This window comes from Hyperolius riggenbachi, chromosome 5 (genome assembly GCF_040937935.1).
Source record: "Hyperolius riggenbachi isolate aHypRig1 chromosome 5, aHypRig1.pri, whole genome shotgun sequence".
Lineage (NCBI taxonomy): Eukaryota > Metazoa > Chordata > Amphibia > Anura > Hyperoliidae > Hyperolius > Hyperolius riggenbachi.
The window spans coordinates 305,367,628-305,394,245 of NC_090650.1; the positions used below are offsets into that span (position 1 = coordinate 305,367,628).

Genomic DNA, 26,618 nt, shown 5'->3' on the forward strand with positions numbered 1-26,618 from the left:
GGATGATAGAGTTGGGTATATTTTATGCTGTACTTTACCAGACCGTTAAGATTGTAGTCAGCTTGAAAGTGCTTCTGGAAGAGAGTGTTAATCGATTGAAGATCATTCTGCTACTTTTGGTTGTTTGTTTAACCTCCTTGGCGGTAACACCAAACGTAGTTCGGGGAAAGCCGCGCAGGAGGTTTCTCCGGCCCTGCTCGGCCGATTTGTTTTTTTTTTTTTTTTGCTGCGCGCAGCTAGCACTTTGCTAGCTGCGTCAGCACACCGATCGCCGCCGCCCCACGCTCGATCGCTGCTATCTGTCGCACCGGGCAGCCCCCCCCCCCCCCCTCCAGACCCCGTGCGCTGCCTGGCCAATCAGTGCCAGGCAGCGCTGAGGGGTGGATCGGGACTCCCAATGACGTCCCATGGCGACGGGATTTCCTGATCGGAGATTGCCGAAGGCAATCGAAGCGGGCGGGGGGGAGCCGCTGAGCAGCGGCTATCATGTAGAAAAACAAAAACAAAAAAAACTGCTGCGCTGCCTCCTGGCGGAATTTTTTAGACCGCCAGGAGGGTTAAAGCCTATTTCAACGTATTCTGATAGCTATTCTGTTTGTTATAGAAAATGCTAGGATAAAACTCAACACTCCCACTGCAATAACTGTTCTGCTGTGGCAAGTCTTTTAACAGATGGTGAAATCCCATAAAATGTACTGCTGAATGATGTCACCAGGAGCATATTTCGCAGGCACAGACCATACTGGGCCTGCGCAGTACGCTCCTGGTGACATCAGCGGGAGCGAGGACACGGCAACGCAGGTGCAGTGGTTTTCAGACTTTAAGTCTGAAATTCCAGAAGTGAACTGGAGGCGGGGCCGGAGCATTAAGGAGTGGCTGCGCAGGATGTCTGCGGGGGGGGGGATCATTAGAAGTTCAACTCCTTTTCCCCCGACCCCCCCCCCCCCCCTACAGTATTCCTTTAACAGCAGACTTTGAAAGCTTTGATGGTGTCACTGACTCATGGATTTAATGGAGTGGTTTTCGAGGTTTTGGGCAAATGGGAGACTATTCAGTTATTATCTTGTAAAACATGTATGTTCTGATCTTAACAATTCAGTCACTGGTAACTCCTTTCCTTGGGTTCCTTCTTATCTGATCTGCAAGTGTAGATTTTAATTCCCAGTCTTCAGCTCACATAGCAGACACTTCTGAACCCTGGGAAAGGAGAATGGCATAACTGCTCAAACAGGAGAGGTGTGCAGCCTGATTTGTGCTGTTTATTGAAGGACGCAGCTAAAAATAAAATACATTATACACTATGATAAGGAAGGAAGGGGGGAGGCAGCAAGCTAGAGGGGGTTGGGGGATAGCAAGCTAGACGTGGCATTGAAGTAAAGAAATTAAAGATTTCAAGTCCAGTCATGGGCCTTTTTAGAATGATTGCTGCTCAGTCTCTTCATTTGATGATATGTTGTACTTTTTGTTTCTATTTATAGAATTATTTATGGTTTAATATTGGCAGTGTGGACACTTTTGAAAGGAATTTGGAAACTGTGCAGCAAGAGCTTGGAATAGAACCTGAGAAGCGAGTACCTGTGGTGTATAAGATTGAGAGTGATGGGTAAGATTAAAGCTCTTTAATAATACTGTTTAGCTTTGCTGTTTCTTGGCTTGAGTTTGTAGTCGTCTCTGCACTAGAGCCACTAATGTACAGTTGTGTTCAAAATTATTCAACCCCCACTGAAATTGAGTGTTTTGGCCAGTTTGACATTGATTTTGATCATTTCAGTCATCTTGTTTACAATTAAATCAAAGAGGCACTTGTAAGTAAATAACCACAAATGTATTTTCTGTGCTCACATCATTATCTGTTTTATTCAACCCCCAAGTGACATTCATTCTTAGTACTTAGTACAACATCCTTTTCCAGTTATAACCGCTTTTAAACGTGAAGCATAGCTTGACACAAGTGTCTAGCAGCGGTCTACGGGTATCTTAGCTCATTCTTCATGGGCAAGAGCCTCCAGTTCAGTCACATTCTTAGGCTTGTGCTCTGCAACTGCTTTCTTTATGTCCCACCAGAGGTTCTTAATCGGATTTAAGTCTGGCGACTGCGATGGCCACTCCAAAATGTTCCAGCCTTTAATCTGCAACCATGCTCTAGTAGACTTGGAGGTATGCTTGGGATCATTGTCCTGATGAAAGGTCCAACGTCTCCCAAGCCTCAGGTTTGTGATGGACTGCATCACATTTTCATCCAATATCTCCTGGTACTGAAGAGATTTCATGGTACCTTGCACACGCTGAAGCTTCCCTTTACCTGCAGAAGCAAAACGGACCCAAAGCATGATTGACCCCCGCCATGCTTCACAGTAGGCAAGGTGTTCTTTTCTTCATAGGCCTTGTTCTTCCTCCTCCAAACATAGCGTTGATCCATGGGCCCAAACAGTTCTAATTTTACATAGTTACATAGTTATTTTGGTTGAAAAAAGACATACGTCCATCGAGTTCAACCAGTATAAAGTACAACACCAGCCTGCTCCCTCACATATCCCTGTTGATCCAGAGGAAGGCGAAAAAACCCTTACAAGGCATGGTCAAATTAGCCCTTAAAGGGAAAAATTCCTTCCCGACTCCAGATGGCAATCAGATAAAATCCCTGGATCAACATCATTAGGCATTACCTAGTAATTGTAGCCATGGATGTCTTTCAACGCAAGGAGAGCATCTAAGCCCCCTTTAAATGCAGGTATAGAGTTTGCCATAACGACTTCCTGCAATGCATTCCACATCTTAATCACTCTTACTGTAAAGAACCCTTTCCTAAATAAATGGCTAAAACGTTTTTCCTCCATGCGCAGATCATGTCCTCTAGTCCTTAGAGAAGGCCTAGGGACAAAAAGCTCATCTGCCAAGCTATTATATTGCCCTCTGATGTATTTATACATGTTAATTAGATCCCCTCTAAGGCGTCTTTTCTCTAGACTAAATAAACCCAGTTTATCTAACCTTTCTTGATAAGTGAGACCTTCCATCCCACGTATCAATTTTGTTGCTAGTCTCTGCACCTGCTCTAAAACTGCAATATCTTTTTTGTAATGTGGTGCCCAGAACTGAATTCCATATTCCAGATGTGGCCTTACTAGAGAGTTAAACAGGGGCAATATTATGCTAGCATCTCGAGTTTTTATTTCCCTTTTAATGCATCCCAAAATTTTCTTAGCTTTAGCTACAGCGGCCTGGCATTGAGTACGATTATTTAACTTGTTGTCAATGAGTACTCCTAAGTCCTTCTCCAAGTTTGATGTCCCCAACTGTCTCCCATTTATTGTGTATGGTGCTAGACCATTAGTACGTCCAAAATGCATGACTTTACATTTGTCAACATTGAATTTCATCTGCCATGTATGTGCCCATATAGCCATCCTATCCAGATCCTGTTGCAATATGTTCCTATCTTCCTGAGAGTTGATGATTCTGCACAATTTGTATCATCTGCAAAAATAGCAACATTGCTCACTACTGCATCTACTAGGTCATTAATAAATAAATTGAAGAGCACTGGACCCAGAACAGACCCCTGTGGGACCCCACTGCTAACAGTCTCCCATTTTGAGTATGATCCATTGACCACAACTCTTTGTTTTCTGTCCATTAGCCAGTTCCCTATCCATGAACACAGACTCTTCCCCAGTCCTTGCATCCTCAACTTTTGCACCAGACTTTTGTGGGGAACAGTGTCGAAGGCCTTTGCAAAGTCCAAGCATATCACATCTACAGCATTCCCAATATCCATATTAGCATTCACTACCTCATAAAGGCTGAGCATGTTAGTCAAACAGGACCTGGGGTGGCCTGTAGCATAACCCAATAAGCAATTGGCAACTTTTATTTCCACCATGAATATTTACCCAAACGGACTCCACATCTTCGCAATCTTCCTCCATCTCATCGTTGAGGACAGCTGTAAGAGAATTCTTAACAAAGAGACAAACCCTTCCACCTTTTTTCCCTGTTCTATCCCTCCTAAACACATTGTATCCTTTTAAATTAGCTATCCAGTCATGGCTTTCATCCATCCATGTCTCGGTTATTCCCACAATGTCATAGCCTTTGTCATTCAGAATGAACTCTAGTTCGTCTATTTTATTTGCAAGGCTCCGAGCATTGGTTACCATGCACTTTATATTTTTACCGCCACATTTACCAATTTTGTTTACATGAAATGGGCTACTTGAATTTTTACCAACCTCCTTAATCTTTACACTGTCCCCACCCCCCATAATGTTAGGCTCCCACTGTCTTTTCACCTCCTCTTGTCTACATATTGAGACTTTATCCTCCCGCCGCCTCCCCCCAGATCCTAGTTTAAAATCTCCTCCAATCTCAATCAGTCCACAGAACACTATTCCAAAACTTTTGTGGTTTGTCCACATGACTTTTGGCATACTGCAGTCGAATCTTCTTATTCTTTGGAGACAACAAGGGGGTGCGCCTGGGAGTTCTAGCATGGAGGCCTTCATTACGCAGTGTGCGCCTTCTTGTCTGAGCTGAAACTTCACTACCCACATCTGACAAATCTTCTTTTCAGTTCCTCAGCAGTCACACGGGGACTTTTCTCCACTTTGCGCTTCAGGTAGCGCACAGCAGTCGAAGTCAGAATCTTCTTTCTGCCACGACCAGGTAGCGTTTCAACAGTGCCCTTTGCCTTGAATTTGCGAATGATGCTTTCTATGGTGTCTCTTGGTATGTTTATCCACTTGCCGACCGCGCACTAACGCGCGTCGGCAAAGTGGTAGCTGCAGGACCAGCGACGCACATCTGCGTCGCCGGCTGCAGGCTAATTAATCAGGAAACAGCCGCTCGCGCGGCTGCTTCCTGTCAATTCACGGCGGGGGGCTCCGTGAATAGCCTGCGGGCCGCCGATCGCGGCTCGCAGGCTAAATGTAAACACAAGCGGAAATAATCCGCTTTGTTTACATTTGTACAACGCTGCTAACAGTAGCAGCATTGTACTAGATCGGCGATCCCCGGCCAATCAGCGGCCGGGGAACGCTGTCACATGACAGGCAGGAGCCTGTTAGAGGCTGCACGGGACAGATCCGTTCCTGTGCAGCCTCCGATCTCCAGGGCAGGGAGGGAGAAGAGGAGAGGGGGAATCCTGCGGTGGAGGGGGCTTTGAGGTGCCCCCGCCACCCACACGCATGCAGGAGCGATCAGACCCCCCCAGCACATCATCCCCCTAGTTGGGAAAAAAGGGGGGCGATCTGGTCGCTCTGCCTGTTGTTTGATCTGTGCTGGGGGCTGTAGAGCCCACCCAGCACAGATCTTCTAAATGAGCGCTGGTCCTTAAGGGGGGGGGGGGGGTAAAGGCTGGGTCCTCAAGTGGTTAACATCTTTGCAATCTTCTTATAGCCATTGCCCTTCCTGTGAAGAGAAATCACCTCTTCTCTTGTCCTGGACCATTCTCTTGACTTCACCAAGTTTGTAAACACACCAGTAAATGTCTAGAAGGAGCGGAGTATCACAGTCATTTTAAATCTGCCTAATTGGTGCTTATGCTTGATTGCTGCTCGTTAACATCCACAGGTGTTTTCAATACCTGATCAAAAACACTTGAATGAACCTCTGTTCTCAAGAGTGGTAGTCTTTAAGGGGTTGAATAATTGTCAATGAAGAAATCACACAAAAAAAATGTAATACTGTATTACAAAATCAATTGATGTGTTTTTTTTTTTGTGTTTTTTTTTAAGTTGAAATTTATTGAAATTTTGAGAGAAAAAAAAGTACCAGCAACAAAAATTATAGTATTATTTATTAACATTTCCCCTTCCCTTCCTGGGTTCAGTGCAACTTAGAGCAATGAAGAACTCGTAACAACAACTCCGTAAATTAGAATAGTAACTTATTCCAACATACACCCAGAGCCTTCAACTAAGTAGGGTTGTCTAAAACATCGTTGTTGTCGATGTATTCAATCCAACATTGCCACATCCTAAAATTTTTCAGGGCATTTACGCTTGAGAAATGTAAGTTTGTACAACACCATGGCCCCAATCATCCTCTTAACCCATGAAGAGACAGATGATGTCATTTTAGTTGCATTTGATTCTTTAAAAAGTCCTTGTAAGATTTCATTCTGAACACAATTACAAATGTACACTAAATTCCCTAAAACCCTTTACAGCATTGGAGGTTGAATAATTTTGAACACAACTGTATTAATATGTCGGTAAAGCAATAAATGCTACTGAATCCTAATAAAAATTTAGACTGGTTCCTCATTGGAATGGATGAATCCGGAGGAAGATTCTCTTAAAGAGACTGAAGCGAGATTAAAACTCGCTTTTTACTTTATCTTTAACACGGGCATGTTTGCCCCAGCTAAAACGCGCCATAACGGGGGGTCTTTACCCCCCCAAGTCCCCCCCCCCCCTGCAAAATCCACGACCAACTTAGTTGTAGATTTTGCTCTTCCTGGAGGCAGAGCTAATGGCTGCAGCTCTGCCTCCATGCGCATCTCTCAGCGCCGGATCTCCACCTCTCCCCCGCCCCTCTCAGTGAAGGAAGACTGAGAGGGGCGGGGGAGAGGCGGCGATCAGCACTGATAGACGCGCTGAGAGGCAGGGCTGCGGCCATTAGCCCTGCCTCAACAGGAAGCGATCCCCTAACACCACGGAGGGGATTTGGGGGGTTCTGCAGCGGGATAGCGGCGTTTTAGCAGGGGCAAACATGCCCCTGTTGAATATAAGGTGAAAATCGAGTTTTAATCTCGCTTCAGATTCTCTTTAAGCTTAGGTAAATACTTATGCAGTAATAATAAATCTGCTGCTCTTCACTTCTCTGCACATTACAGAATTCCATAAAGGAAACTTGGATTTGTTTATGAAACATGGTTTATTTTATGAAATGCATACACTCCTAGGTACAGCACTTTTTTTTTTATTTTCTTCTTTTTTTTATTATTATTTTTTTCTATCAACCAGTGAAACCAAACTGTAAACCACACTCCAAGCATAGATGCTTTTCTAGATTTTTGTAGGCAGACACACATAGGTGATTCATGTATAAGCCGAGCAGTGAACTTTTCAGCATGTTTGGGTGCTGAAAAAAATGGCTTATGTGAGAGTATATACAGTATGTCAAGTCACTTTCAAAGTACCTAGGCAGGTGCCCATACACTGGCCACTTCTTGCAGCACTGTCATTAGTATAGTCTGCAATTCAGTCTGTGCCTTCCCCACTGCATTCTGAAGAGCATGATTATATAATCCAGGCAGCAGTCCCAATCAAACCACTCCATAAAAAAAAACAAAAAACTGCTGAGTCTGAGGAAAATCATAAACTATAGACATTCTCTAACAGTTTGTAGAAAAGGTTGAGCAATTTTGACCATCTAAAGCTGGCCACTAACTGTCCAATTTCTAGGGAAAAATCGTTCGAGCGATCAGAAATTCTGATCGGATTGGTTGTAAATAATCTCCATTGGTGGACACAATCGATTATGAACGAGTGAATAAAATGTCGCCCGAATGAATTTTCGTCGAACGAAAATTTGGATTTTCTTGGTGGTCCTGATAGATAGGAAGCAAAGATTGGTTAGTTGATGGTGTAGTGAACGATTTTTCGTCCGATCAGAATTTCCGATCGCTCGAACGATTTTTCGCTAGAAATTGGACAGTTAGTGGCCACCTTTAGATACAGTGGAGGGCCAGTCGTGTTTTAAATTGCTCAAATAATGACTTCTGAATCAATCAAGTGAAAAGATTGATCGTTGACACATTCACCAAAACATTTACCACTAATCGTAATTCTTGCATGAAACTCGACACTGATCTAAATCTATTGAAGCAGAGTAGACTTGCTTTATATCCTTGCTTGGGTCTTCAGAGGTGTTAGTTCCCGGGTGTGTTTGCTCTTCCCTCCGTGTTGTACATGCCTTATAAAGCATTTAGAATTTCTTTGCCGAAAGTTGGGGTAGGGCTGGAGTCTGGATGTGCTGAATAGTCCATCACAATAGATTTAAGGAAGAATTACATGCTCCGTTTGAAAATATGTCAGAAAGACTAATAGACTCAAGCCATCAACATTTAAAAAAAAATGTATTAATGTGCTTATGTAAATGGCAAGTATTAATATATGAACTAACCTTCTTTAACTAATCCTAACAGACACATCCTTAAAGCAGGCCTGAACTCAGAACTTCCTCTCTGCTCTAAAAGATACATAACAGCATAATAACCTTTAAAGAAAAACATTTCTTTGTTACAGCTGATACAAATCCTGCATTACGTCTGCAGTGTATCTACTTCCTGCTTTCATGGAAGCAGTTATATTGTTATCATGTGCTTTGAAATTAGCTTATCTGCCGTGGCAGTTAGTTGACACGGGGAGAGATCAGATTACAACTTGTGATTAGACACAGATGAGGGGGAATTAGACAGGTTAAACTCTCTAAATACATGCAGGGTGAATTTCTCTGTTTTCCTTCTGTCCTGTACAAGAGTTCAGGTCCACTTTAATGAACTGTACATACAATGAAAAAAATGCATTCAGTTCCACTCCACCTAAGCCAGCGATCTGCAAACTTGGCTCTCCAGCTGTTAAGGAACTAAAAGTCCCACAATGCATTTGCCGTTATGAATCATGACTGTGGCTGTCAAGGAACTACAAGTCCCACAATGCATTGCAGGAGTCTGACAGCCACAGTCATGATTCATAAAGGCAAATGCATTGTGGGACTTAACAGCTGGAGAGCCAAGTTTTCAGATCACTGACCTAAGCTATATAAACTTCGCTAAAAGGGAACCTGAAGTGGGAGGCATATGGTGGTCACCTTTGCTTTTAACCAATACCAGTTGCCTGGCAGTACGGCTTTTGGCTGCAGTAACATCTGAATCTTACATTTCTGAAACAAGCAGGGAGTTAATCTAGTCAGTTTAGGGTCTATGGCTTTTAAAAGTATGAGGCTGAGGATCAGCAGGACAGCCAGCCAATTTGCATTGTTTAGATAGAAATATGTTGGCCTCCAAATCCCTCTCACTTCAAGTGTGCTTTTAAAGGACAACTGAACTGAGAGGTATATGGAGGCTGCCATATTTCTTTCCTTGAAACCATACCAGTTGCCCGTTGGCCTGCTGATCTCTTTGGCTGCAATTGTATCTGGATCACACACACTTTTTTTCTTTTTTAGATCAGCTGAAAGTGCCCATTCACTTTGATCTCTCAACAGTGGCGATTCTATCCAGAGACGCTCATAGGCTGTCTTCATTTTCTGAATTCATTCATATAAATATGAGCATTCCAGGAGATCAAAAATATGCAAACCAGCCTGTCTGGCACCAATAAACGTCACAGTGAAAATTGCAGAGATCTGATTTTCACGTCCACATTCTTGTGCTTGGTGGGAATATTAAAAGGAACCTAAATTGAGAGGGATATGGATGTTTCCTTTTAAACAATACCAGTTCCTGGTCAGTCCTGTTGATCTATTTGGCTTGCTGCAGTAGCTGAATCACACACCTGAAACAAGCATGCAGGTAATCCAGTCTGGCTTCAGTCAGAGCACTTGATCTGCATGCTTGTTTAGGGGCTGTGGCTAAAAGTATTAGACACAGGATCAGGAGGCGAGTCAGGCAACTGGTATTATCTTAAAAGGAAAAATCCATATCCTTCTCAGTTTGGATTTCCTTTAACTAAAGCCTCTGATCCATAATTCTCTATCTGCATGGTTGCATGCACTGCTGCTATGTGATTGCATGAATCCATGAGTGAGGAGTACAAGTGTTTCTAATGAAGTGTTTAGTGACTTTATGTAGTGTAGTATACTTAGCATTTAATAACTACAGGAACAAATGTCTGTATTTGACCCGAAGTTCTGAAAATGCTTTTTTTCTAATCTCCTTTTGTGTTCAATATATTTGCCTATTCACTTTTTCATATTACAATCTTTTTCCTTTTTTTTTTCCAGTTCATTTCTTCTGAACTTTGTTCCATCTCTCTTGATGCTTTTAATGTTTGTTTACCTCATGAGAAGAGGAGCTTCTGGTGCACGGGGAGGCCGCGGTATGGGAGGGCTGTTCAGTGTTGGGGAGACCACAGCCAAAGTACTGAAGGATGAAATTGATGTCAAATTCAAGGATGTGGCAGGATGCGAGGAGGCTAAGCTAGAGATTATGGAGTTTGTAAATTTCCTTAAAAATCCAAAACAATACCAGGATCTTGGAGCAAAAATACCAAAGGTAATGTAGTCCACATATATTTTCTTCTATTTTTTTTTTTTTTTTCAGATCGCATTGAGCTGACAAAAAAAAAAAAAAAAAAAAAAAAAAGTGGCCTCAGATGTGTAGATACAAAATGGGTGCTGCAGAAATTAGGGTGCTGGAAATAGAGGCTAGTAGAATAGTAAATTACTGATATTTTACTAGTATGCAGTAGTAATTCCAATTAGAAAATATCTGTAAAATGTACATATATTTTACTATCGCTAAACTTAACTCTATTCTCCCACTAACCTTCCCTGTATTGATGACCCCCACCACCAATGCCTAACCCTGACCGATACACCCACCGATCACTAACTAAACCCTCCTCAATGCCTAACCTCACCACGTACATGTTACATAACGAACACTGCGGAAGTTAGGGCGCTCCATAGTTGGTCATTTTAATATTGGATAAAATCCACTTTAAACTCCTCCGTTGAGGGGTGAAAAGGGGGGCATGCAAAGAAGTGCACAAGATTTCAGCAAATATGCACCAATTAGTGTACAACTTCCATTTTGCTTTAATACATCCATGAATTAAAAAAAAAAATCCTATTTACTTATCTTGGGCTTGCTTCAGCCCCTGGAAGTTTGTGTGTCCCTCAGCAGCTCTGCTCTATGCTGGTCTCCCGGGGTTCCCCCATAGCAGCCACTGACCCGGTTAGGTCAGCGACCTCTGCTGATTGTTTTTCACTCAGAAAAGTTCAGATTATAAAAGCATTCCCAGTTGGGCCATGTACATGTTATGTGCATGCAGTCGCACTGCCCATATACCTCAATGGGCATGCTCACATTCACTGCATTGTAGTGAATTCCATTATTTTGTCTCCAGTGTGTTTGTATCAACATAAAATGTTTATACTGTAGTAAAGCGTGTGTGTTTTTGTATCTTGCACCATGCATGTTTGTGATGCATGCATGTTGCAACATGCATAATGTGAATGAAGCTTTAAATGCAACTCTGAATAACCAGCAGGAAATATTGTCTGTTCATCTTATGAAATGACCTATGATAGCTACCAAAGTACATTAGAAAAGACTGAAGTGCTGTTACTGCATCTTGGCAGCAGGACATTTCTATGTGCATGAGTTTCCTGTATTAGACTCTGCTGCATTAATGTGTTATGACGTTCCAGGGGGCAATCCTCACAGGTCCTCCAGGCACAGGCAAAACACTGCTGGCGAAAGCTACAGCGGGGGAAGCCAGTGTTCCTTTCATTACAGTCAATGGCTCCGAGTTCCTAGAGATGTTCGTTGGTGTTGGTCCAGCCAGAGTAAGTCCCTCCTGTATATCATTTACTGCCTTTTTTATTTGTTACTGTTTGTTATAAATCCGATTTGTATTTTAACCCTTCTATATCCTAACTTTATGCATTGTCATTATTCAAAGGCACAAGCGTGCTCACCAGGCATAATATGGACATTAAATGTCCCTTATTCCAGATGTGGCTATTGATTCCAATTTTGTATACATTCAGATGGATGTCTATGAAGGAGCAGTCTGCAGACTGACTGAATTTGGGCTTGAAATATTAGTTCCATAACCTTCTGTATTCCAGAATCTTTCATATTAAAGTCGGACACTTCACTAGCATTAGTTCCCAGCTGCTATGCTGATTGCTAGCATTGTATTTGGTGCAGGTGGTCTGCTTTAGGCTCCACTCACACAGTTTGCAGGTGGTGGTGTGTTCCTGACTATGCTTAGAAACATTGCATCTTGACCCTGCAGACTCAGCTTAGAGGAATCCTGTGAGAGGAATATAAAGCTTGGCAACTACAAACCATGCCAGTTTGCTGACTCCTGTGCTGATGCTCTGTCTTAGATACTATAAGTTACTGGTCTAGATTGAGCATGCAAATCGGAGGCATTGACTGGTCCGACTCAACTTGCTGCATGCTTGTTGCAGGTGTGCGAGGTCAGCATGGCTGCCAGGCAGTTGGCATTGTTTATATGGGAAGGAAGATGGGAGCTTCCGTATTTCTCTCACTTCAGGTTTCCTTTTGGCCACGTTCACAGAAACCATTTCAATCCCGTTACTTGTGCATTTTGTCGCATATAGTGAAGCGTACAGTCAATGAAAGTGTGTTTCACACATGCATGCATGGCGTGTCATTGTAAGACATTGTTGGCAGCACTCCACTGGTGCCCAGGATCATTAGGGAGCCTTTCCCAAACACTTATTTCACATACTGACTTGATCTGGAATTCAAACCCCAGTTAAGGGCTCAATCCTACATTAAACGTAATTTAATGTAGCTGTAAATGTAATTTAATTTTTGCCTTAACAGTACGCTGTCCAGCTGACAATAGGATAAAGAACAAAAATAGCACTGTTTTAGGCCATCCTGGATTTATTAAAGGAATCTAAAAGCTCTTGTGGATTCTGTATGCTACTTGCAGTCATACAACCAATAATTCACAACCTGCTCAATCCTCAGCTATCTCATGACTCAGGTTATGGAGGCAAAGTCTGACCCCTTAAAGACAATTTGTAATTCATGTAGTGCAGTACTTATGATTATCTGCTTGGAGATCCTTTGAGAGCTCAAAAAAAAAATACCATAGAGTTTATATGAGTGAAGTTATCAGATCACTGCCTCCTCAGGCCTGAAGGCCTCTTTTCATCCACAGCAGACTAGAAAGGAGAAAGTCTCTCCATTGTCACAAATATAAAATCTGTTTTCTACTCAAGATCACCATCTAGTGGGTAAAATATATTGGTAGTAAAAAAAATTGCTGGGAGGAAGTGGTGGACTCGCCTCCGTTAAAGCAGACACCAAGGAATGTAAATATATAGATATACACATTTATTGAAAATACCCCAAAGATGCAACGCGTTTCGCGGGCACAGCCCACTTCCTCAGGCAATAAGCAGGGGATAAACAACAGCAATTCAGTTATAGCAAGCAGAGCACCTCTGTTATCTAGTGGGTAAAGGGTGGCATGCTGCTGGATGTATCCAAAAGGAAGTGTCGGCCTTTCAGAACTCTAATTTCCCAGTGCCTGCTGGTGTGGACTAGGTGAGAGGAGAAGGTACAGGAGGGTTGGGTGGGCATTTAGAAGACTGAGAGGGTCGTTTTGTTAGTACAGTTATTCTTTAACAACTCAGGCCCTTGGCCACTGAAAGAGGAAGAATCCCTTGCATATCGTCTCGTGCAGCATTTCTTGTGGGTAATGGAAGGACTTGATTATTCCTTCTCAGAGTGCATTGGATGTTGTGGACAAGGAGTTCTTGGAAAGGGGGCAAAGTGAATTATGCAGGATAATTGTATTAAAGTGCAATGTCCGTTTTCTATTAAGTAATGGAAATACTTCTATGTGCATAAAGGTTACCTTGTGTAAGTTAAACAGTTTATCCCAGTACCAGGCCAGATGCCTGTCCCTTATTATTCATTAGATGTTTTTCTTTGCAGGTACGGGACCTCTTTAGTATGGCTAGGAAACACGCCCCTTGCATTCTCTTTATAGATGAGATTGATGCTGTTGGCCGCAAGAGAGGAAGAGGGAACTTTGGTGGGCAAAATGAGCAAGAAAACACACTGAATCAACTTTTGGTGGAAATGGATGGTAATTACATTTTTTCCAAACTGTTATCTGTCAAAATTGTGCATTTTTTTTATCTTCTTTCTAAACATCCCCTCAACCAAGTCACTCGCTGCATGTTATGTGTTATTGCAAAATATGAGTACCAGGTTATTCCTTGCAAGACATGTAGCACACAACTGATACCTTTAAGTATTCTGAGCTTTTATTTTCCTGCATTCACTGTTAGAAAATGTGTATACCAGAGCAGGATTCGAGCATCTCCATTTCCAACAGGACAGGCAAGGCCTTTATCACTACTGCTATTCTACTTTAATTTGTAGAAGTTCCAGTTAATCTGTAATAGTTCGTGGAGCTAATCAGATGTATACTTGGGCAGGGATCACACTTGGTGGAATTTGCATGCCTTTTGCCACGATGCAAAACTATTATGTGAAAATGCATGTAATTCTTTCCTATGGACATTCGTGGTCAAGTGAATTTTTTTTTTTTTTTTTTGCGCACATGGCATGCTATTCCTATTTCCATCAGTCAGCTGGCTGTTGGTGGACGTCTGCAGGAAGCACAACGAATCATCTGCAGAACACTGCAAACATTTTTGGCGGTCTCAAGTGGGACCCAGTTTTAAGCACCTCTCTCTCACTAAGGGCCAGTGCACACCAAAAACCTTTAGCAGATCTGCAAACGCTAGAGGTTTTTAGAGCAGATTTTTTTGAGTGATTCTAAGCATGTTTAGAGAGATTTTCTAAACATGCCTAGCTTTTTTAGAGCATTTTTGTGTAGCAGATTTTATATTTTGTTAGTGAAGCTGTAACTGAACAACTTCTGTAACAAAAACGCTTGGAAAACTGCTCTGATCTAGCATTTTTCAGAGCATAATCGCCTCAGAAAAACGAACCGCTCTGGTGTGCACCAGCCCATTGACCTACATTAGCCAAGCAGTTTTCCACCCGCAAGCATTTAAAAAAAAACCCGCTCAGAACCGCTCTTGCCCTTACACAGCCCTGAACAGAATAGGGGGAAGGGGGGGGGGGTTATTTGAGGAGATAATTGCAGAGCTAAGGAACTTTATGGAGGGTGGGGCAATATGTTCTCACTCTGACTCACACCTGCAAGGACAGAATACATTCATCTGGGCCTGCTGTCCATTACATGGAAATCGAGCTGCTTATTATGGAAATATAATTATTGCAAGTGGAATGAAAATAAGGTTTAAACCTCTGTAATTACCCACGTGTCTCCACAAGCAACTTAACAGTTGTGCATATTGTGTATTCCTCTAGTCATGTGTTGCGCCTTTATTATCTACAGGTTTTAATACAACAACCAATGTAGTGGTACTAGCTGGCACAAACAGACCTGATATTTTGGATCCGGCTTTAATGAGACCTGGCCGATTTGACAGGCAGATATTCATAGGTGAGTCTTGTGAACATGCAGATGTGAGCAGCCTTCTCCAGTCACTGAAACATTATGAACCTTATATTATTCTTCAATTATAGGGCCTCCTGATATAAAGGGAAGAGCTTCTATATTTAAAGTTCACCTGAGGCCTTTGAAGTTAGATAATGCTATAGACAAAGATGGCCTTGCAAGAAAATTGGCAGCTTTAACCCCCGGATTTTCAGGTAAGAATAGAGAAATAAAAATTGATGGTGAAGCCTTATACTTGTACTGTAAATTCAATGCATGAAAATATCTCTACAGCTTCCCAGTTTATACACTTTCCCCATCCTCTTGCTTAATTATCTATGTAGTATCATTATCTTCTGTGGCATTGAACAGGGAGTAAGTGCAGGGACTGCCGCAGTCTTTCTGGTGGCATGATTTTTTTGCGGGTTTAGGGTCTAAAAGCATGCAGAAAAATGCACTGCGTTTTTAGACCCTAAAATCTGGAAATTATCATAACGCCAGGGGGGTTAAAGTTAGGGATTGATCCTCTGGGTAAGTAGCTGTTTGTGGAGGGCTTGGCAAAGACGAAAATGGGGGCTTTGAAGTGAGTCCGATAAATCAAACAGCAGAGTTCAGTACAGACTGAAGTGATTAGGGTATTTTTTTTACTCCTCTGAGTGAAATTTCACCTTTTTACAAAACTGAACATGAATTATGTGCCTGAAATTGTGGGCATGCGCAGATTCTGCCGACTATGAAGGGGGCAGCAGAAGACTGGGGGACATCGGAACTGCGGTGAGGGACACAGAGACTTCTATGGGCTGGAAGTGGTGCATCATGTCCATTATCGTTGTATTACGGATATGATTTTATCATTTACTCACTTTGATTGCACCTTGTTCCAAATGATGCATAACCAGTATTATGTAATTTTTATTGTACTGAAATATTTTAAAAATTTCTAAAACAAAAATGTTTTTTCTTTTTTTTTTTTTTTTTTTCTTTTTTTTTTTTTTTTTTTGTACAGGTGCGGATATAGCTAATGTGTGTAATGAAGCTGCCCTTATAGCTGCCAGACACCTTTCCGATACCATAATCCAGAAGCACTTTGAGCAAGCCATTGAGAGAGTAATAGGAGGTGAGCTGCTGCACACTGCTGGGACTTGCCTAGTTGGGAAGTTGGTTCAAATGACAGCCAAGTACATTTCACACAACCTTTACTCTGATGGGTTGTGTGCTAAATGAAAGCCAGTTAAACTCAAAATTGGACAAACCAAGCTGTAATAGCAAATATGAAGGAAACTAAATCTTTGTCTATAGTAAAATCAAAGTGTTAAAAAATACTTTTTTTTTTTCTGGCCTAAACAAGCTTGGAGCCTACAGCTCAGCTTCTTGTACCTGGAAGCTGAGCAGTCTGTCAGATGTTACCATGTGATGCACAAAGCAGGAGCCACAATCAGTGACCTACTTATTTCCCAGAATCCTTGCATTACATTAGAAACCATGGCCCATATGCAATTACATTTTTCTCCGTTTACTCTTAGGAGATAATTTTTCATCTTCTTATTAAAGCAACGTTTTAGCGCTCTGCCATTGAAAAACTACTAAAAAGCAGGTGAAAAGGTGCTGTCAAATTTATTCCAAGTATTTTCTTGCTTGCTAGGGGCTTAAAAGGCATTTTATTGCTTAAGTGTGAAAGTATCTTCTAGGAGAAAATTTAGGCAAAAAAGTTAAAAAAAAAAGCCGCCTGGCGGATCGTTCAGGAACAGCCTTATCAGTCCGCCGACAGTGCATACACACGCAATACAGTCTGCTGAAAACCTGCCCAGCAGGAGGTGCCGACGGACCCGTCGTTGGCAGCTGTCGTGCGTGTGTACGCTCCTTAACCTCCTTGGCGGTAACCCCGTGTGTGACACGGGGTAAGCCGCCGGAGGGTGCCGCTCAGGCCCTGCTGGGCCGATTTTAATAATTTTTTTTTTGCTGGACGCAGCTAGCACTTTGCTAGCTGCGCCAGCACTCTGATCGCCGCCGGCCCCTTTGCGATCGCCGCTATCTGCTGCGGCGCGGGCCCCCCCCCCCCCCTCCAGACCCCAGCGCTGCCTGGCCAATCAGTGCCAGGCAGCGCCGAGGGGTGGCCCGGGACTCCCAATGACGTCCCGACGTCAGTGACGTCGGTGACGTCATCCCGCCCCGTCGCCATGGCGACGGGGGAAGCCCTCCAGGAAATCCCGTTCTATGAACGGGATTTCCTGATCGGAGATCGCCGAAGGCGATCGAAGCGGGCGGGGGGGTGCCGCTCAGCAGCGGCTATCATGTAGCGAGCCCTCGGCTCGCTACATGATTAAAAAAAAATTTTTTTAAAAAAAACCTGCTGCGCTCCCTCCTGGCGGTATTTTTCATACCGCCAAGGAGGTTAAAGGAGTCATCGGGCAAAAAAAAAAAAGTGTTTCACTTACCTGGGGCTTCTACCAGCCCCATGCAGCCATCCTGTGCCCTCGTAGTCACTCACTGCTGTATGCGTTAATGTTCCTGCACCAGCGGGAATGCGTAAAAATGTACGCAATGCGGCCCGCCGACCCTGAGGTCGGCAAAAACTAAACAAGCTGACGGAGGGGCACCAGAGCAGCAGTGAGTGAGCAGTGAATATGTTATTGAGCAAAAACAATAAAACAGTTAAAACTTAAAAAGTAGATTTAAACATAAAATAAGACCGTGGAATATCTTAAAAAGTCATTTTTAGGAGACGGAAGATAGATACAATCGTTTATTTCATTAGTTTATTTTTGTTTTAAGTGTCCTCTAAAGAAAAACATTTCTTTGTTACATCTTATAGAAATCCTAAAAAAACAAACAAACAAACATAAAAAAAACAAAACCTGAAGTGTTAACGTCCTGGATATTCCTGGGAGCACAGAAAGGGTTAACCTTCAGTGTTTACATACTACCACATAACCCCAGCACAGCTCACAGCCCTGATTCACACTTGCTGATTGATAATGGATAATTAGGAAGGCTGATCTCCCTAAAGACACACAGAGTGGATTTCTTCGCAACTATATGTGTTTTCATTGTATGCTGTGCAAGACTTTGGGTTTGCGTTAATTTGACTTTGCTTGTGATTAGGGATGGTAAATTCATGGAATTATTTGTTTGTCCTTGACTATCCCTACTTGTGATCAGCAATGCAAATGCATTAAAAACAGAACTGCAGGGGGCGGAGCCAGCTATGGAGGAGTAAGGACGTGCAGTCGCTGAGCTCCCGACCTCGTGTGTATTAAAGCCAGATTTAGCGGCACTTCTTCTACCCGAACCTTACCCCAAATGGTATGAGGAGATCTGGGAAACACTCAGCTACCGACCGGTGCTCACAATCCACCTCGCAAAGACCTGTCACTAGGTATTTTCAAGCTCTGAAGAGGACGGAGGAGACTCCCAAAATGGCGGAGACTGGAGCTTCCACCCCGCAGGACTCAACGTCCACATCAATGAGAGCGGGTCCTGCCGCCTTATGCAACCTGCAGGATATCTGGAGGTATCTACGTAGCCTACCGACTAAACAAGACCTCGATGAGCAGACAGCACAAATTGTCTCCTCCACCAGAGCGGAAATTGCAGTGATCCGTACGGACCTCTCGGGCCTAGCTGACCGCGTGACCACCACGGAATCCGACATAGCCTCACTGAAGGCCGAGGTAGCTCTCCTTAAAGAGGCTGGCGAGAAGCAGAAAACGTACACTCAATCCCTGCGCACACAATTGGAAGACGTGCAAAATAGAGGACGACGGAATAACATCAGGATCCGAGGCCTCTCCGAAACCGTTAAGGCGGAAGACATCCTTCCCACTCTACGCAGCATCTTTAATGAATTGCTGAATCGCCCAGCAGATAGCAAATTGAAGTTTGACTGGGCCCACAGAGCCTTGCGGGCTATGCCATTGGAAAAAGACCCACCGAGAGACATTATTTGCCGTCTGCATAACTTTACAGACAAAGAGGGGATCATGGCAGCTGCACGTGCGCGGGACTCTTTGACCTGGCAAGGTAGCCATATCTCTCTATTCCAAGATTTAGCGCCATCTACCCTTGCTCAGCGCTGGGCGCTTCGCCCTCTCATACAGGTTGTACAGAGGGCTGGGGCTTCCTACCGCTGGGGCTTTCCCTTTCAATTGATTATCCAGAAGGATGGACAAACCGCCATCTTGCGCCATCCGAGTGATCTTCCTGGCGTGCTGCAGGAGCTCTCTCTGCCCTCGGTCTCTCTCCCGGAGTGGGACCCGGATGCCATTGCGGTATATCGCCCGCAGAAGAACCGGAGGGCCAGACAATAAGGGCTGTGAGTACTGTCTTCCCATGCTACCTTGTTCCCTACCCACTTACATAATCCCGCACCCCCATAATACACTGACACCTTCTCACTTTTAGATCATTAAATTGGCTGGCTGGCGCACAATAACTATTTCTTCCCGCCCTATGGACAACCGAATGCTCCAATGTCTACTCCTTGACTCAATGGCGGACTCAGACACAGAAGCCTCTGTGACCGGAATGCCTGTCCTTGTCTACCTAGCATACCTGGAAGCATGAGGGGTTGATGGTGGACCCTTCCTGAAATCCCCCCCGATGCGATGAAGGTGCTCCGGGCCTCCCTCCCGGCCTTCCCCTCTATCGAATTGAACTTATAAATTTTATAAAGTTATGCATGCAAACGCAGCCCCCATTAACTATAGCATTTGACACCAATTAGGTATACATTGCAGAAAAGCTATCATATGTGAACTCCTTTTTTGGTAAAATGGGGGGGGGGGGCTGGCTTGGGGGGCCCCGGAGATAGCACTCAGCTCGGGGAGTAAAGTGGGGGAGGTGGGGTCCCCTGCAGACATATATCTTCTAAAACGGGGCACCATTGCTTACTACCGCTCTTCTCCATCCGGCCAGTGAAAGGGGTGGAAGGAGCCATAATGGATCGGTGGGTGGGGGGGGGGGGGGGTTCCCAGATATGACTTTCACAATTATAACTCTGGAAGAGGAGGTTACTCCCAATGGTAGGGTAATCGCATATGGGGATTAGGTCGTATATTTATGTTTGTATATGCCTATATATGCTTACACACGAGTGATTGGGAGTGGAGAGCGCACGCAACTCTATAGTGTGGTCTCTCTTACCCCAAGGCTATAAGCCAATACGTGTCCGAGAATCCTTGTATTCTCGGGGTTACTGAAAGTTCCAGGAGTGTTTAGACCCTTTCAGGGTCTACAGGTGACTATGACACTTATTCGTGTGTGGTATTCCACAAATCCATGTAACTGTCCGTTTTCTTGTCTTTCTCTTTCTTTACCTATGTTTGTAATGGGGCGTCGGTCTGTGGCGGGGGGTCCGGGGAGCAACTGCACTTTGTTTACCATTCAAACAATCACTTAAGATCCTTTCCCTGAACGCCAGGGGTCTAAATGTACCGGAGAAGAGGTCTTCTGTGTTGGGATTATGTCGCAGGGAAGGAGCCAACGTGGTGTGCCTGCAGGAGACACACTTTAAGGGCCCGAAGCCCCCCAAATTATTTAATAGATATTATCAGCTAGCATACTATAGCTGTCCGCAGGACACCAAAACAAAAGGCACTGCTATATTGATCTCCAAAGATACTCCGTTTACACTCATAGATTAATACCATGACCCACAAGGTCGCTTTAATCTGATAAAAGGCACAGTCTTTAACCAGAAGGTTACACTGGGCTCTTTCTATGCGCCAAATACGCAGCAGACTACATTTCTCCAGGGCCTCTTGACTAAATTAGCAACCTTTTCGGAGGGTAGCATAATTCTTGGAGGTGATTTAAATCTGGCTCTTGATCCGCTCGTAGACTCGTCCTCACAGAAATTTCCAGTCTCAAAGAAATCATTACGCAAATGTAAAAACCTACTGGCCGATATGCAACTGGTGGATGTTTGGAGGTTGCACAACCCCACAGTGAAGGACTTTACCTTCTTTTCATACCCGCACAACACATACTCCAGAATTGACTATCTGTTTGTCTCGCACAATTTACTCTCTGTTTCCACTTCTCCTGGAATAGGTAATATGACGCTCTCGGACCATGCCCCTGTCTGGACCGAGCTGTCCTTGGGAGAAATCAGAAGAGGTCTAGCCTCATGGCGCATAAACAATTCCCTGTTGCGAGACGGGCAGATAGTGCAAAAGCTTCGCTCAGAAATGGAGGAGTTTTTTGATATAAATGTAAAAGATGACATGTCCCCCTTGGTCATCTGGGAAACCTTCAAATGCTTCACTAGAGGCCTGTTGATTAGGGAGGGGGCTAGACAGAAAAAAGTGAAAGAACAGGCTATTCAAGACGCGCTAAAACGTATACGCGATCTGGAAAATAAACACAAGGGAGACATGTCGCAACTCACGCTTGCGGCCCTCGCCAAAGAACGAGAAGGCCTTAAATCTCTTCTATTTCATAAAGCCAAATTAGCAGCCGAAAGATGCCACTGCACTTTTTACGAGTACGGGAATAAGTGTGGAGCTATGTTGGCGAGAGCCCTTAGAGTTCAGCAAACCAGTAATTATATTCCTTGCATCAAGGATAAATCCTCCAAACTTCATCACAAATATGAAAGCATCGCAAAAGTCTTTAGGGACTACTATGCTAATTTATATAACCTACCCTCATCCATGATAGGAACATCTTTAGCAAACAAGAGAACTAATATAGCTGCATATCTGAAAGATTCTAAAATGCCTACTCTACTTCAGGAGGAGACTGAAGCACTGGAGGAACTCTTCTCTGAGGACGAGCTACGAGTGGCCCTTGCTCAAATCCCATCTGGAAAGGCCCCTGGGCCTGATGGTTTTTCATCGGAATTTTATAAAAAATTTCAAACCCTCTTGGAACCTCACCTACTCAGAACCTTTAATGCAATTACTGAACTCCCTCCTGAAAAGGGTTGGCTCTCTCCTATTATGTTAGAGTCTCATATAACAGTGTTGCCTAAGGATGGGAAGGACCCGGCACAAGCCCAGAGCTACCGCCCCATCTCACTATTAAATATCGACCTGAAACTATATGCGAAACTGCTTGCAAACAGACCAGCACCTCTGATGCCCAGTGTGGTTCACTACGACCAGGCAGGATTCATCCTGGGCCGAGAGGCTCGGGATAATACAATCTGAACGCTTGATGTTATTCATTGGGTGGGGTCCCAGTCCACCCCCACTCTTTTACTCTCCACAGACGCCGAAAAGGCTTTTGATAGGGTGGACTGGGACTTCATCGAGGGCACCCTTCGTCATATTGGCCTGGGGGGGAAAATGTGTAGACGCATTCTGGCTCTTTACTCCCGCCATAATGGTCGGGTTAAAGCTAATGGGGTCCTCTCAGATACATTCAATATACGAAATGGCACAAGACAGGGGTGCCCACTGTCGCCCCTAATCTTTGCTCTTTCCCTGGAGCCTTTTCTGTGCTCGGTGCGTAACAACCCTGACATTCAGGGGGTGAACTTTCCAAAGTCTATGCATAAAGTCGCAGCATATGCGGATGACATGCTTTTCTATCTAACTAACCCTCATATCACCCTCCCAAACCTAATGGCGGAATTCCGCAAGTATGGAGCCTTGTCCAATTTATCTATTAATTACAAGAAAAGTGAAGCTATGGGGATCCTCATCCCGAGTCCTCTCAAAGCTTTGATACAGAGTAACTTCCCATTTAAATGGCATGACCGCTCCCTGAAATATTTAGGGGTTAACATCACTCCAAATCCAAGCGACTTAATTGCCCATAATTATGCCCCTCTCCTGGAGAAAATTAAAATGGATCTTAAAAAGTGGGATAAGCCCCACTTTTCATGGTTTGGTAGGACAAGCATCATCAAAATGACGATTATGCCCCGTCTGCTATATCTTTTCCAAACTCTCCCAATTCCCTTATCTGCCGCATACCTTAAATCAGTCACTCAAATCTTCTCTAGATACATTTGGAACGGCCGCAAGCCCAGGCTAAAATATCAACTCCAAACAGCACCTAAAGAACTGGGGGGCATGGCTATTCCTAACCCTAAACTATATTATGCAGCTGCAGTGTTGATTCGGGTCATAGACTGGCATAGACATGCCAATTGTAAACGCTGGGTGTCTATGGAGGATGAATTACTGTCTGGTTATCTGACTGATACCCCATGGACAACCCAAAGCCCCCAGCTGAAAATCCCAGCCACAGCCCTGGTGAACCACACTATCAAACTGTTTGCAAGATATAGACATTTACCACTTATATCCCCATGGCCCACGCCACTCCTTCCCATCCTGGGGAACCCAGCCTTCCCTCCAGGACTCCACCCTAGAAGCTATCCTAATTGGAGAGGAAACCTCCGGTTGCGGGCTCTTCACCTTTTGACCGGTGGGGACTGGGTGCAGCTTCATGCATTACAACAAACCCTGCAAACTACACAGCTGGACGGCTGGAGCTGGATCCAGTTCAAACACTTCCTGATATCCCAGGGACCTAGGGCCAGCTTTGATAGAACCCTCACTACATTTGAGCAAACCTGTCAGGGGGAGGGACAATTAAAAGGTAACATTTCCCTAATGTACTCACTATTGAATGACTCAGACTCTCCTGCAGAGTGCCTTAGGTCCAGATGGGAGCAAGATCTGGGGCTTAATTTTAGTGAAAAACAGTGGAATAAGATCTTAATATTCTCACATAAGTCATCTATCTCATCGAGAAACCAGGAAGCTGGGTATAAAATCTTCACAAGATGGTACCTGACCCCCTCCAGGCTTCATGCCATGTTTCCTAACACATCTAATTTGTGTTGGAGGTGCGGAATGGAACAGGGAACGCTATTACACATCTTCTGGTCCTGCAATAAAATATCTCAGTTCTGGGCAGATGTTAGGAATATTATGCATGAACTCACTGACTTCTCACCCCCTGACTCCCCGGCCTTCTTCTTGCTGCACCATAATTCGTGGTCTATCAAAAAATATAAAAAAACTCTCACCAGACACCTGGTCAATGCGGCCAGGGCCCTGGTCGCTAGGAATTGGAAATCTACCACTCCCCCTCAGATCAAAGATTGGCTTCGGGAGGTTAATTGGGTTTGCCTAATGGAGGATCTCACAGCGACTATGCAGGGTAGGCACGAACAGTTCTGGAAAACATGGTTCGGGTGGTTCGAGTTCAAAGAAACCCCACGTTATGAATCTCTGAAGTCTGGTATCTAGCACACATGCTGGAAAGTGAGGTATGTTCAAAATATGATTCTTGACGGCCCTGAAACAAGCCCCCTGGTGAGAAGGGATCCCTTTAAACTTATTACTTCTGCGGTGGTCTCCTCGGCCCCTCCTGGGCGCGGTCCGATGCCTTATCCCCATTTCATTTTTCCTTGATCTTTTTTCACTATCCTAGTCGTTTTGCCTTATGTTCTTGTTAGGTTTATGTTATATGTCTAAACCGCTAGTCCAATACCTTAACGGTATATCTATATTGGAATTGCATAGATCCCACTTAAGCTACAAGCACAGTAGGGGATGTCTACCAGAAGGTCACATGAGTTCTCCTATACTAGTAAGCACCAGTTATGGGGTGTCCTGGTGTATGTTCCCTAAGGGCCCAGGAACGCCCAGCAATCCTAATCAGAAAGTATCTGAGAGAACGTACATATATACATGTGAGATGTTGGCGTTGCCGGGTTGTGATTTCGCACGCAACAATATTTATACTTTAGATTACGCTACCCCATTAAAATACTATTAAGCACATCCCCCATTTCCAGTTAAAGTGGACCCAAATTAAAAATACAAGATTTCATAAATAAAATCTATTTTCTAAATTATAATAATAAATCGCAGCCTTTTTTCAGCTGCATGATGACAAATATAAAATATTTTACATTTATTGGAGGAACCCCTCCCTTCCTTTCAAATTGCCGGGATTTTTCCGGCAAACTGGTGGAGTAGATGGTGTCTGGCAATGGAGGAATTGCTAATGGCTGCCCCCAGTATAATGCTAGCTATGAAAAGAGAACGGTGAAAAGCATGCACTGAAATGATCATAGGTCTGAAGGAGTGTTTATTTATCTTTGTATGTGTCAGAGTGGTGCAACTAAATATTTTTAATTAAAAAAATGTTTGGTTTGGGTCCGCTTTAATAAGAGGCCGCAACGGTTAGCATCCAGTAAATAATCCTACGGATATATCCCGGGGAAGAAACAATTTATAAATCTATACCGTTTTGTTCTCTTTATATGATGCTTGATATGCAATTTAGCTGCAAACCACTGTGTTGGTTAATTGGATTCCTGTTCATTGTATTTGATGTCTGTTTCTTGTCGTTGTTTTACTATGTCAAAAATTCTAAAATAAAAGAATCTTTCAAAAAAAAAAAACCGAACTGCATACGTAAAACATTGGACAATACCATTAAGGGCTGTATTGTCCATAAACTGTTAATAAGCAGTTTGCCATAAGGGGTGCTGACCAAATTGTTTTATTTGATGGCAGCTAGCCAAGGGGCGTATACACTGGTAAAACAAGCTTTGCCACATTGTTTACTGTGTGGACTAGAAAACATTGAAATTAGTAAAGTAACAGCTGTAGCCATCCTTTGACTGGAGCTGATTACACAACCTTTAGTTTTCTATGTGTCATACAAATATTACTACAGTAGCATCTCATTATAGTAATAGTTATAGTAAACACTGATATAGTAAACCGCTGGCTATAGTAAACTCAGTTCCCAAGTGCTAACCTTGCACCTGTATACAATATATGAAGAATTCTGATACAGTAAACTTCTGTTTTAGTAAACTACTTGGCCAGTAGGGATGATCAATGAGATGCAAATTCTTCCGAAATTATGAACCAATCAATTTAAACCTGCGCACATTTGCATAAAAATTTGCATACATTTGCATTAACTCGGAAGAATTTCCAAATCTTTGATCATCCCTATTGGCCAGGTCCCTTGAAATTTGCTATAAAGGGGTTCTACTGTACTAAAATAATACTACTGGTTATTTCTTCCGTGTTGTTAATTCTTGTACTTTTATTTTTCAGGTTTGGAAAAAAAGACCCAGGTTCTCCAGCCAGAGGAGAAGAAGACAGTGGCTTACCATGAGGCTGGGCATGCTGTGGCAGGATGGTTCCTGGAGCACGCTGACCCGTTGTTAAAGGTAAACTACAGAGCCAGGCTGAGCTAGATTTACTGATCTATATAGCTTTCTGTGCTTGGAGGCCATGTAGTGAGTCCATGAATATTAATCCACTGTTATAGACAGCAGTGTTTAATGGTAGACTTGGTGAGGTTTCTCAGTCGCCATGTGAAAAACCCTCCAGGTAACAAGGGCCACTGAATTCCAGGTGATCACGTTGCATGTTTTCCAGTCTTCTTACCACTAAGAAGAGTCCCCTGAAGAGAGGGGTGAGAGTG

At 43.6% G+C, this 26,618-nt stretch overlaps 1 protein-coding gene across 1 annotated transcript in view; it reads left to right on the plus strand.

Moving 5' to 3' along the window:
- AFG3L2 (AFG3 like matrix AAA peptidase subunit 2) overlaps positions 1 to 26,618 on the plus strand; it is an 82,418-nt gene that overhangs the window by 46,691 nt on the left and 9,109 nt on the right. Inside the window, exons 7-14 of the mRNA XM_068237140.1 lie at positions 1,479 to 1,603; positions 9,952 to 10,222; positions 11,383 to 11,520; positions 13,661 to 13,814; positions 15,102 to 15,209; positions 15,293 to 15,418; positions 16,210 to 16,320; positions 26,246 to 26,361. Coding sequence (XP_068093241.1) covers positions 1,479 to 1,603; positions 9,952 to 10,222; positions 11,383 to 11,520; positions 13,661 to 13,814; positions 15,102 to 15,209; positions 15,293 to 15,418; positions 16,210 to 16,320; positions 26,246 to 26,361 — 1,149 coding nt within the window. The remainder of the gene's footprint in view (positions 1 to 1,478; positions 1,604 to 9,951; positions 10,223 to 11,382; positions 11,521 to 13,660; positions 13,815 to 15,101; positions 15,210 to 15,292; positions 15,419 to 16,209; positions 16,321 to 26,245; positions 26,362 to 26,618) is intronic.